The sequence below is a fragment of the Acanthopagrus latus genome, chromosome 12 (genome assembly GCF_904848185.1).
Source record: "Acanthopagrus latus isolate v.2019 chromosome 12, fAcaLat1.1, whole genome shotgun sequence".
NCBI classification, from domain to species: Eukaryota; Metazoa; Chordata; class Actinopteri; order Spariformes; family Sparidae; genus Acanthopagrus; species Acanthopagrus latus.
The window spans coordinates 25,346,453-25,359,600 of record NC_051050.1 but is presented as its reverse complement, the minus strand read 5'-3'; the positions used below and the strand labels follow the sequence as shown (position 1 = coordinate 25,359,600).

The following is a 13,148-nucleotide window of genomic DNA, read 5'->3' as shown; positions in this document are numbered from 1 at the left end:
CGTTGTGGCACCAGCTTCCTTGTACCTTGAAAATGTCATGGATGTGAGAATATTCTTGTATGTATAGAAATGTTCTCCAACCGGGCCGAACCCTGGGCCTGTAAGAAGGCTGATTCTGTTTCTTTGGCGAAATGTTTACCTCACTTCAATTCAATGAAGGAGCACTGTACACGTCCCAATCCATCACAAAACAGACCATTATACGGCAATATGGGAAGTATTTTTGTTGCTGGTCGTCTATCCAAGTGTTTGATGTAAACTTAGATAAACAATATTAATATAAACAAAAACATCATATCATATTAAATCATTATTTTAAGTAACATTTTCAAGGACTCAGTGATGCAGCTGGTCTGACAAACTGATCCAGGCTTGGGATTTGTATTTCTCACAGTGGCGTTTCACTCAGAAACTGCAGGAGGCGCCAAATCACACAACTGTACTTAAATATCAAAAGTATAAGTAAAAGTAAAATATACATGTAAGTATTTACTATGTGAAGACTTATCATCACACTTATTTTATCTGATTCACAATAAAATAGATTAATTTAAAACATGTTTTGCAGTAACTACAGTTAACGAATACATGTAATGTAATGTAATAAATGTAATATTTTCCTCCAAAATGTACTTAAGTTCAGGACTTGTGTAAGTGCACTTAGTTACATTCCATCACTGAGCCTCATCAGTGCTGGAGAAAGTATTCAGATACTTTACTTAAGTACTAATGCTACACTGTAGTTAGTGCAGATATCATAGTAAATGAACTAAACATCTTTACAATCTTAGTGAAAACAAAAAGAATAGTTTCAAATAACATATCTAAATAAATGAAAGACATATTTGTATAATAATAACAGAAGATGAATTCGCATCAACATAGAAGGACGTTTCTATATGTTTGTACTGAATCGCCTTTTTGTCCCAGTTTGCTTGTCATACTGCATCCTGCAGTAGCTACGTTCTCTGCGTGCTTGCGTCATATATTTTCCCACGTGCAGATGTTTATGGTCCTCGTGCACGTCTGTGAGAGACAGAGGGATCGAGGAGCAGAAAACAAAGAAACTTTTAGCTTAAAGAAGTCAAACTCCACAGACAGAGAAACAAACATGGTGGATTCATTTTCTGCAGTTTGGTTTTCAATAAAGTCTGAAACAAAGAGACCGTAATGCTGCTTTCACGTACCATCCGGAAGTAACGGACAAACGGCCTATGTTGTCCTCTGACCTGCCTGAAACACGTCTGCCTCAGCATTAATCTGTGAAGGAATACTGGTTTATAAAAAATAGTAGTGAGTGCAAAGAATCAGAGTACAGAGCACATTTCGGAAATTAGTAAAATGTGACCAGGCTCCAAATGAAAGCCCTGATTCTTGGCAAGAAAACAAAGTAAATGATAAATAATAAAATCTTTAATTCAGTGAGTTAACTTAAATGGCAAATTAAACAACTTAATAAGAACAAAGTTTGTGGGCATCAGAAAATAAAGAACTATAATGAGTTTTTTCATTTGCACTGACTGACTGAAGCGCTGCTCACAGAGCAGCTGCAGCTTCAGTCTCCACCACTGGGGGCGCTGATGAGCTGAAAGCCGTCTGCCGGAAAATCAGCGCGAGACGCAGAAGAAGAAACTGCAGTTTGGGCGCCAAAGCAGATTTAAAAGAAGCCTCATCTTGTAAACTTTGACCACAACAACTCAGTCTCCTCTCACGGTGTGACTCTAGTTTCCTCTCCGGCTTCTCCGTTGGAAGACTCTTCTCTCTGCCGCGGTCCACGGACACGGACACGGACACGGTCGGCGGCGAGCTAACGGCGGCAGTAACCGGTAAGTAGGTGAATGCTGTAAGCTTCGTGTTTATCAGTTTCAGCCTGAGCCTTTGTGTTATCGTGGCTTTCTATGGCGGTTTTCATACAGCTGACAGAGAGTTACGTTAACGGACGGTGGTCTAGTTTATGAGCAACGATAGTCAGTGTGTGTGCTGCTGACCGGGAGGTGCGTGGCCGCCATGTTGATCTGCAGACAATAGAGAGAAAGTCCGCCGCACCAACAACTTCATGTTGTTTTTCTAAGGAGAAAGTGACATTTAATGACTGGGAGAAATATGAACTGTTGAACGGTGTTTGTTCACAGGAACGTTATGAGACATGAGCTGTGTTGTTATGTGTTGTTACAGCAAACTGTTGTTAACTCTCGCGAGACTGTCGCCAGGTACGGCAACACAGTGTGGTCAGACAGTATAACAACACAACTGTACAGACAGTAGGCACAGAAAGGACTCAGGCGACAGTTTCCTAACAGCAGTGAGGAGGTGGAGGAGCATGTAGCGAGGCAGGAGCAGCAAGGCAGCATGAAGGAGACTCAGACAGATCAGTTACCTGAAAGTGTGGAACAGAGAGAAAGTTCAGCCACAGAGAGCAGCGAAGTTTCAGCCTCTCAAGCTGTGTGTGCCCATGATGATGAAGTGGATGGCTACAGGGAAACATCATTTGAATAAATTTATGTTTATAGTGTATGAGGAAATGTCATGGAAATTATATATAAAATATTTAATGATTCACCTCTATCAGTAGGTGAGGCTAAGAATAATCTGAATGGAAAAGTATGATCTAATTTTTTTCCTCTTGTGTCCTAGATCTATCTCAGTCAAGAGCAGAGGGGCCGAAACAGCCACACCTGAAGGTTTTCCTCAGGACTCTTCAGGGAGACAGAAGATGGAGTTTTAATGAAGAGTGGTACTCTTTACACCCTGTTCAGATCAGAACTCAGACTAGTTTCAGTTACCAGGAGGTGAAGCTCAGCCTGAGCGGTGAGATGGAACAGAAAGCAGTTCATCTGGACCGAGAGACTTTCTCTTGTCCGATCTGTTTGGACCTACTGAAGGATCCGGTGACTATTCCCTGTGGACACAGCTACTGCAAGAACTGTATTAACGACCACTGGGACACAGAGGTTGAGAGGAGGATCTACAGCTGCCCTCAGTGCAGGAAGAGCTTCACACCGAGGCCTGAGCTGCTGAAAAACACCATGTTGGCAGCTTTAGTGGAGCAGCTGAAGAAGACTGAACTCCAAGATGCTCCTGCTGATCTCTGCTGTGCTGGACCTGAAGATGTGGCCTGTGATGTCTGCACTGGGAGGAAACTGAGAGCAACTAAGTCCTGTCTGCAGTGTCTGGCCTCTTACTGTGAGAAACACCTGCAGCCTCATTATCAGTCAGCTACATTTAAGAAACACAAGCTGGTGGAGCCGTCAGAGAAGCTCCAGGAGAACATCTGCTCTCGTCACGATGAGGTGATGAAGATGTTCTGCCGTACTGATCAGCAGTATATCTGTTATCTCTGCTCTGTGGAGGAACATAAAGGCCACGACACAGTGTCAGCTGCAGCAGAGAGGCAGAGAGAGCTGGGGGAGAGTCAACGCAACATCCAGCAGAGAATCCAGGACAGAGAGGAAGATGTGAAGCTGCTTCAACAGGAGGTGGAGGCCATCAATGGCTCTGCTGATAAAGCAGCGGAGCACAGTCAGAAGACTTTCACTCAGATGTTCCATGTCATGGAGAAAAGACGCTCTGATTTGAAGCAGCAGGTCAGATCCCAGCAGGAAACTGAAGTGAGTCGAGTCAAAGAGCTTCAGGAGAAGCTGGAGCAGGAGATCACTGAGCTGAAGAGGAAAGACGCTGAGCTGAAGAAGCTCTCACACACAGAGGATCACAACCAGTTTCTACACAACTACCCCTCGCTGTCAGCACTCAGTGAGTCTACACACTCATCCAGCATCAACATCCGTCCTCTCAAGTACTTTGAGGATGTGACAGCAGCTGTGTCAGAGGTCAGAGACAAACTACAGGACGTCCTGAGAGACACATGGACCAACATCTCACTGACAGTGGATGTTTTACCGTCACTACCAGAGCCCAAGACCAGAAATGACTTCTTAAAATATTCATGTGAACTCACACTGCATCCAAACACGGCAAACAAACGTCTGTTCTTATCAGAGGGCTACAGAAAGGCAACATTATTGAGGCTACCACTGTCTTTTCCTGATCACCCAGATAGATTCAATGATTGTTGTCAGGTCCTGAGTAGAGAGAGTCTGACTGGACGTTGTTACTGGGAGGTGGAGTGGAGAGAGACAGAATCGAGTTGGACTGCAAATGGAGTAGCAGTCGCATACAAAAGAGAGTACTGGGAACGTTCTTATTTTGGATTCAATAAAAAATCCTGGATGTTAGTTCGTAAAACCAATAATTATGAGTTTCATCACAACAAAGTCCAAACTCCCTCCTTAGGTCCTGAGTCCTCCAGAGTTGGAGTGTACCTGGATCACAGTGCAGGTATTCTGTCCTTCTACAGCGTCTCTGACACCATGACTCTCCTCCACAGAGTCCAGACCACATTCACTCAGCCGCTCTATGCTGGACTTCGGTTTTGTGGGACGGTTACAGACTCTGCTGAGTTTTGTGAACTCAAATAGTCTGAAGTCATTTCAGGGTCAGTGGGTTAAATTTTGTGTTTCAGTTCTTCAGACTTGTTGTGTTTCCATCATTGTTGCTGAGAGCTGATTGTTGTGGCATTTCTTCACTGCACACAGATCAACCTGTCAATCAAACACTGTGGGCGGTACTTTGACGCCTTCTTGTTCTGTAAATGTTGGACTTTGTTCAGGCGGCGCTCCTTCCTGTGTCTGTTCAGCCACGGAGGCTCTCGCTGCTCATGATGACTTCACTTCACATGATCATAATCAATAAGGAGATGCTTCATTATTTGCTTGTACATAGCTGAGATTCTGCTCCAACACACTGACTGTGTGGATGAAGTGAATCTGCTGTTTAACAGACTTTACTGACGGGACGTGTGAACATCCTGGAGCTTTAAATCATTAATAAACAAACGTGAACAAAGTCTTTTCTCCTCGTCTTCATTCAGGGTTTCATACAGAGCTGACGGAGAACATGTCAAACTAATATGAGAGTTAATTTGGTGAAGTTTGGGCGCAGAGTTTGTACTTCACTCGAGTATTTTCATTTCCTGCTTTTGTTATACTTCCACTCCACTACATGGAGTCAAATATAGAACCTTCACCAACTAGTTAGTAGTTACTTGGCAGATTACATGCGCATCCAAAATCGTGCATTTTTAGATGTATTTGATGGTGATTATCAGAAAAATGTTGAATGTCTAAGTTGACATTATTTACACTCCTGTAAATAGATGTATAATTTATTTTACTTTTTTAAAATACTTAATTACATTTAATATCAGATACTTCAAGACTTCACTGAAGTTCTATTTTTACAGGAGACTCTTACATTTACTGAAACACTTACAATATTTTTTACTTTACTCAAGTTTGACTTTTAGGTACTTGTTACAACAGGGAATCAACATAAGACAATACAAAATACATCAAACAAGTAATTTTGTTGGTGATTTGTTCTCTGATGTGTTTTGTCTGGACCCTGAGTCAGTGATAATGTTTGGATTGATATGAATAGAGTGCTGAAGTCTGTGAGGTCTTTTTTGGAGGTGGCCTACGATGCAGCACTGGGTCTTCTCCCCACACAGCTTAACAACCATTCTCACCTGAGCTCAGGTAGCTCGAGCAACATCTTTATAAGGACACGTCCTTACAGAGTTTAAAACCCAACAACTCCCTTATAATTAGTTAGAAACTGAAGAAGCCTCTTGGAATAGATGTCAAACATCCTCAAGAAACTGCAGCACGTCCAGTTGACTACAATACAGCACTAAGAGTTTAACTTGAATGGTCATTTCTACATCGCTTATTTATGTTCTCTAAAAACATTATTAAAATCCTAAAAGATAGATAACTTTCTTTATCCTCAAGGGGAAATTAGGTCATTATACCAGCATACAATACAGATACAATCAAAATGTAAGGACAAATATAAATGATAAAATAATAAAAAAGTTCTATACACAATATGCAAATAAAACAGAGAACTATATACAATCAAATGCTTAAGCATACTGTAAATCAATTATTTATTTACATGAATATAAATAACTCATTGTTGTGTTTTGAGTCTGCCATGGTGCAGGACTGTCCACAGCTGGCCACGCGAGATCGAGAGGTTGGAAGTTAACACAGAGACTAAAGTGAAACTGATCAGCTCTGCTGGTGTGGTGCAGCCTCAGCTCAGCATCGTTGTTCTCCTTCTGCGCTCGGATCAACTTTAGGACCCTCCCCCTCCACACGAGTCGCCACCTGTAATTCCAGATTCCAGATTCTTTGATTCGCCCCTTCCACATACCAGTGTAAATAAAACAACACTCCGCTTAATTTTACATTTAATTGCACTGTCTCAAATTTGGTCGTAGTCTGGAGCCCTGCTGAAGGAAGGTGGTTATAATTCTCAAAGTCTGGAGAGAAATGTTGTCCTGGACGCACGTTTCCTTTGGACTGATCAATTGCTTGTTGTGGTGAAGCATATGGAGTCACATTTTAATGTCCCTACATCAATATTACAGCAGTGTGACAGGATGAAGCAGGTGGAGCCATCAGCTGGAGTCCTTCTCTTGTGCTGTGGGGTATAAAGCCACACATGACAGTTCTTCCGGTTTGGACGATTATCAGCACCAGAAAACGTTCTCTTCAAACGTCTTTTACAGGAAAGCATTTAAAGTTCCTAAGTTACCCTTTATTTTATCTCATGATGAGCTTTTTCTTTATTTTTGTTGTATATTTTTAATTTGCTTCTCTTCATGCGTGTTGGTTTTATTTTCTTTTTCTGTGCAACAATTTAACCTTGTTCAGAAAACATATGGAAACAAACATTATTATTATCATTAATATCATTATTTATTACATGGTTCTTCTTAATGCTGTAGAATGCCCCATTCACTTGAATGGGCCTTACCAGCGTTCGGTGGTCAATTATTTTTGTATAATTGACCGCCGCTAGGCAAGGAAAGTTTTTGCCTCTGATTCACACATTTTGTATCACTCCGCGCTCTTGAATCTTTGCTCCACAAGTGATCTGGTCACTTATCACCCCAGCATATTCGGTCACTAATCGACGTCAGCTGATCTGTAATCTACTTCATATCAGAACAAACTACTCCTAGGCCACTAGTATGGATGAGTTTCACATTAACTGTAACAAATAAATCGTAAAGAGACATACTGTGTAATTTTTTTTCCGTGTTGGCGAGGAGCCGTGTAATAAGCGGGATAATGTATAGACCAGCGGTCATTATCGGGGAAATAAGCTAATAAATAATCTAATAAAACCCTGAATGAAGACGAGGAGAAAAGACACGTTCCGTCAGTAAAATCTGTTAAACGACACATGTTCAGTGATTTCCATGCCTTTGCCCCGAGGTGATATAATATCATTGGATTTTAATAGTTATGATAATTAATAATTATCCCTGATAGTCATTCATTATTATTGATAGCCAAATTTAACCCGAAACTCCCTGTTGATGTTACATTTACTACAGTACTAAAGTACCACATATGGTGCCCCGTGTGTGATGTAAAACATTATATTTCTGAGTGTATTATTACAAATATCACATTAAAATTAGTAGTATTAAAATTCTGACAACTCCAAAACTACATGGCGCTATTTTGAAAACAGAGACTGTCTCTGAAAACACGGCTGTGTTGTCACATCTATGTAACACTCGACAAAAAACAAAAAAAGAACACGTGAACATTTGAACGTGTTGGAGAGCGATCCTTAACCTGAGTGAGAATTTATTTCTGAAAAGCTTCTTCACCCAGTTACACTTCAACACATTCAATGAACCAAACAGGAGCTGGAAGAATAAAAACCTCTATGAGCTGCTCCTTTCTTAACAACAACACCAGATACTGTAGATACTGATGAACGTCACTTTATTGTTCACTTCTATTTTCACAAATCAACTCAGATACGATCAATAACAGTCATCTTAACATACATGTTACTCAATAAGCTCATGACTTCTTATTTTTACCTTTTAAATCCTCTCAGATTGAATAATTAAGCAGCATGTTACACAGTTTCTCTGCTTTAAATCACTACACTATAAAGACTTTCAAAATTTAATTTCGTTAACATAAACATCCTCTGTAGATTTTTAGCTGATTTCTGTCTTTACACACGATTGATGATGTTTTTAAATCAACTGAATCTTTAAATTTCATCACGTGTGACCTGATAAACAGTCTGTTGCTGTGTTTTCTTACATCCACCTTGATAATAAGTCTTATTGCTCTTTTCTCTGAGACATACAAAGGTTTAGTACGAGTCACAGACGAGTTTCCCTGCACCTTAAAATATGGAAGAATCAGTGAATTGAACAAAATACAAAGAAAATCAAAATCTGAACCGTCCTTTGTTCAAAACAGCAAAACACCGACACACTTTACAGTTTGTTCACACGTTCCGTCAGTAAAGTCTGTTAAACAGCAGATTCACTTCATCCACACAGTCAGTGTGTTGGAGCAGAATCTCAGCTATGTACAAGCAAATAATGAAGCATCTCCTTATTGATTATGATCATGTGAAGTGAAGTCATCATGAGCAGCGAGAGCCTCCGTGGCTGAACAGACACAGGAAGGAGCGCCGCCTGAAGAAAGTCCAACATTTACAGAACAAGAAGGCGTCAAAGTACCGCCCACAGTGTTTGATTGACAGGTGATCTGTGTGCAGTGAAGAAATGCCACAACAATCAGCTCTCAGCAACAATGATGGAAACACAAGTCTGAAGAACTGAAACACAAAATTTAACCCACTGACCCTGAAATGACTTCAGACTATTTGAGTTCACAAAACTCAGCAGAGTTTGAGTGTAAATAGAAACCATAAAACCGAAGTCCAGCACAGAGCGGCTGAGTGAATGTGGTCTGGACTCTGTGGAGGAGAGTCATGGTGTCAGAGACGCTGTAGAAGGACAGAATACCTGCACTGTGATCCAGGTACACTCCAACTCTGGAGGACCGAGGACCTGAGACGGGAGTTTGGACTTTGTTGTACCAAAAAATATAACTGTTTCTGTTATGATATAACATCCAGGATTTTTCATTAAGTCCAAATCTACATTCCTCTGAGCTTCCTGCTCTGCTGATATTCTTGTATGCGACTGCTACACCAACTCCTCCTCTCCTCTCCACCTCCCAGTAACAACGTCCAGTCAGACTCTCTCTGCTCAGGACCTGAAGCCACCCAGTGAATCTGTCTGGATGATCAGGATAAGACTGTTCTTGACTTGTGACTGTTGCTTTTCTGTTCCTCTCTGATAATAACAGATATGTGTTTGCTGTGTTTGGATCCAGTGTGATTTCACATGAATATCTTAAGAAGTCAGCTCTGGTCTTGGGTTCTGGTAGTGACAGTAAAACATCCACTTGAGTCACTGTCAGTGAGATGTTGGTCCATGTGTCTCTCAGGACGTCCTGTAGTTTGTCTCTGAGCTCTGACACAGCTGCTGTCACATCCTCAAAGTAGTTGAGAGGACGGATGTTGATGCTGGATGAGTGTGTAGACTCACTGAGTGCTGACAGTGAGGGGTAGTTGTGTAGAAACTGGTTGTGATCCTCTGTGTGTGAGAGCTTCTTCAGCTCAGCGTCTTTCCTCTTCAGCTCAGTGATCTCCTGCTCCAGCTTCTCCTGAAGCTCTTTGACTCGACTCACTTCAGTTTCCTGCTGGGATCTGACCTGCTGCTTCACATCAGAGCGTCTTTCCTCCATGAGACGGATCAGCTGGGTGAAGATCTTCTCACTGTGCTCCACTGCTTTATCAGCAGAGCCATTGATGGCCTCCACCTCCTGTTGAAGCAGCTTCACATCTTCCTCTCTGTCCTGGATTCTCTGCTGGATGTTGTGTCGACTCCCCTCCAGCTCTCTCTGCCTCTCAGTCCTCTCTGCTGCAGCTGACACTGTGTCGTGGCCTTTATGTTCGTCCACAGAGCAGAGATAACAGATACACTGCTGATCAGTACGGCAGAACATCTTCATCACCTCATCGTGACGAGAGCAGATGTTCTCCTGGAGCTTCTCTGACGGCTCCACCAGCTTGTGTTTCTTCAAAGCAGCTGATTCATAATGAGGCTGGAGGTGTTTCTCACAGTAAGAGGCCAGACACTGCAGACAGGACTTAACTGCTCTCAGTTTCCTCCCAGTGCAGACATCACAGGCCACATCTTCAGCTCCAGCACAGCAGAGATCAGCAGGAGCAGCTTGGAGTCCAGTCTTCTTCAGCTGCTCCACTAAAGCTGCCAACATGGTGTTTATCAGCAGCTCAGGCCTCGGTGTGAAGCTCTTCCTGCACTGAGGGCAGCTGTAGATCCTCTTCTCATGCTCTGTGTCCCAGTGATCATTAATACAGTTCTTGCAGTAGCTGTGTCCACAGGGAGTCGTCACCGGATCCTTCAGTAGATCCAAACAGATCGGACAAGAGAAAGTCTCTCGGTCCAGCTGAACTGCTTTCTGCTCCATTTCACCTCTCAGTGTCAACGACCGTCTGAGTTTCACTTCCTGATAATGGAAACTAGGCTGAGCTCTGATCTGAACAGGGTGTGTTTGTGCAGTGAGGTCTGTCAGCTCAGTTACAGCCAACCACAGACTGCAGATCTGAAGGGGAGGGAACAAGGAAATCTAGTGACAGAGTGGAGCTGCTGTGTAACTGTTGCTATTTTTATTTTCATATTCATGTAAGATTTCTTTTCATTTTGTATAAGAAACTCATTTTGAGAATTATTAGATTTTTGTCATTTTTCCATGCTTTTATTATGAAAGTCAAGGGTACTTTTATTTTGACACCTACGTTGCTGCTAGGCTGCCTGTAGCGTTTGTCTGACGGCAGAGAGTTGTGAACATGGTCACTTCGTGTGAACAGCTAAGATGTGATAGACAAGTTGATATCAAAAGAACATAGCATAAACTACAGTGAAGACTGAAGATAGAAGACCTACAGATTTCCTTTCATAGCATGCAGCCAACGAGGTATTTATTTGTCTTTATTTTCGTTATGAATCTTTGTACTTGAGACTTTAAAGTTTGCTAATGTGAACTGTAATACTGTGTATTGCCAGTTTCACGGTTTGCGGAGGTCCTTGGATGGTTGTGGAGAGTTGGAGAGACGACGGAGACTTCAATAAACCCGTAAAAGAAACACTTGCGTCTGCACATGCTTGGGAGGGAGTCATAGTGAAACTCGGGCTGTTCACCGACGCCAGTGAAGCTCGGAACGTTCGCCGACGGCGGTGAAGCAGCAAGTTGAAGAGCAAGCTAACTTCAACCCGGTGGCTAGCAAATGAGTGTGCATTGAACACGTGGTCGATCAAGCCATAAGAACGTGGACATTAACGTTAAGAGTGTGCTAAGCATTAGCCTTAAGAGTTGTTTTAAAGGTTCATGGATAAGATGGCTGGTTGATCTAATGTGTTATTGTAATGCATTTGCCCAGAAAACACTGAATTGAGGCTTGCTAAGTTAAGTTTAAGGTTTAAATTTAAAAGTGAATACTTTTCAAGGTGCATGATAAATGCTTAAAAGTTAAAGGTGAAAATATTTCGTTTTGAATTTCACAATTTAAAGTGTGTTTTGGTAATGTAAAGTGAAGGCTACTTGCTGATATTACTGATTACTGATATTTAAGTTTCAGAGGTGTTCTAAGAGAACCATTTATTTAAGCTACATTTTCAGTTTGTAAATACTTTCTGAGCTACTTGAGCATATTGCTACCTAAAAGTATAGTTCATAACATTTCAACATAAGGACATTTAACAGACTTTTAAATTTGATAAGGCATTGAAGTTAATGCAAACTTTATTTACATTTTACATTTTGATATTGACATTCACTTAGTTTAACTCAGTCACTTAATTATGGCAGAGCCAAGTGAGTCCACTACTCAGGTAGAGGATAGTGTTAGGGAAAGTGAGAATCTTCAAGGCCCTTCCGAAGATGAAGCAGGTGATGCTGAGCCTCAGCAGGAGGAAGCGCAGCAGCCCAGACGTGGTGAACGAATCCGTACACTAACAGAGAAGGGTCAAGCACTGCAAGACGAGAAAATTAAAGGACTTCAACAAAAGTTTGACTACATTTACAGAAAATGGAGAACGCTTGTTAAATTCTCTAAGCAGTCATTAACAAAGTCAACACAGTTATCAGAGAGTGTGCTTAATGATATCCTCGGAGATGTCAGTGGCCTTTCTGCTGATGTGCAGCGCATCTATGACGATCTACGCAGAGTCTCAACGCCAGACCAAGAAGTGCGGCGAAAGGTAGACCTGTGTGTAGAGGTTTCGGGCTTCATCCTCTCTAGAGCTTCAAGTCGCCTGGATGGAAAGATTCCAGAAGAAGAAGAGCAAGATTGGCCAGAAGCAGGCTCACTTTGGAATTCAAGTAAAAGTGAATTCGACTCAGTTACCTCCATCTTGAAGGGTCCCTCAGAGCACTCAAGAGCCTCTTCCGTGAAGCGCCAAGAAGCCGCTGCGGATGCTGCAGCAAGCCAAGCTGTTCTACAAGTGTTACAAGAACAAGAAAGAGAACAATTGGAAATACAGCGCCTAGAGGCAGAGGCTAAAAGGAAGATAGCGGCTCAGGAGGCAGCGGCCATAAAGCGTCGCTTAGAGCAAGAAGAAGAGGAGGTGAAGAGGAGGATAAAGAGAGAAGAAGAGGAAGCCAAAATGGAAGCTCAACAAGAGGAGGAGCACACAGCTCTACAGATAACTTTAGACGAAAAACGAAGAAAATTAAAGCAATTAGAAGCAGTAAAGGAGCTTACTGCAGCACGTGCAAGAATGCAGGTGTATGATCAAGGTCTTGGCATAAAGGAAGAATCTAAAGGCATTCCATGTCATGAGACAGTAGCAGACATTAAGCCACCATGTCCTACAAGTTGTCTGCCCTCGTCCATACCTTCTGCCCCACAACCTGTGATCAGCTCTTCAAATCAGAGCACAGTAGAGCTCATAAAGGTACTCGCAGATGCTTTAAACAACAATAGAATTCCAGTCCCTGAGCCTTCAATATTCAGCGGGGATCCGTTAAAGTACAGTGATTGGAAGCTGTCGTTTAAAACTCTGATCGACCAAAAGAACATTCAAGACAAAGAGAAGATATACTATCTTCGCAAATATGTGAGCGGACAAGCTAAGAATGCACTGGATGGCTACTTCCTACTCGGAA

General features: G+C 42.0%; 2 protein-coding genes and 1 long non-coding RNA gene across 3 annotated transcripts; 1 reads left to right on the top strand and 2 right to left on the bottom strand.

Moving 5' to 3' along the window:
- Positions 1-1,531: 1,531 nt before the first annotated feature.
- LOC119029423 (tripartite motif-containing protein 16-like) lies at positions 1,532-4,902 on the top strand. The gene is made up of 2 exons (XM_037116232.1): positions 1,532-1,826; positions 2,635-4,902. Exon 2 carries the CDS (start codon positions 2,814-2,816, stop codon positions 4,473-4,475), a length of 1,662 nt encoding a protein of 553 aa, XP_036972127.1. The 5' UTR covers positions 1,532-1,826; positions 2,635-2,813; the 3' UTR covers positions 4,476-4,902.
- Positions 4,903-7,538: 2,636 nt separating this feature from the next.
- On the bottom strand, positions 7,539-10,492 carry LOC119030620 (tripartite motif-containing protein 16-like). The gene has a single exon (XM_037118375.1). The coding sequence runs from the start codon at positions 10,449-10,451 to the stop codon at positions 8,772-8,774; it is 1,680 nt and encodes a 559-aa protein (XP_036974270.1). The 5' UTR covers positions 10,452-10,492; the 3' UTR covers positions 7,539-8,771.
- Positions 10,493-11,765: 1,273 nt separating this feature from the next.
- On the bottom strand, positions 11,766-12,420 carry LOC119030144. Its single transcript, XR_005078185.1, has 2 exons — positions 12,388-12,420; positions 11,766-12,295 (listed from the first exon to the last, which is right to left on the bottom strand). It is a non-coding gene; the product is annotated as an uncharacterized LOC119030144 (long non-coding RNA).
- Between the last annotated feature and the right edge of the window lie 728 nt (positions 12,421-13,148).

Coding starts and splice junctions, on each gene's coding strand:
- LOC119029423 (XM_037116232.1), top strand. CDS start 2,814: ATGGAACAGAAAGCAGTTCATCTGGACCGAGAGACTTTCTCTTGTCCG.
- LOC119030620 (XM_037118375.1), bottom strand. CDS start 10,451: ATGGAGCAGAAAGCAGTTCAGCTGGACCGAGAGACTTTCTCTTGTCCG.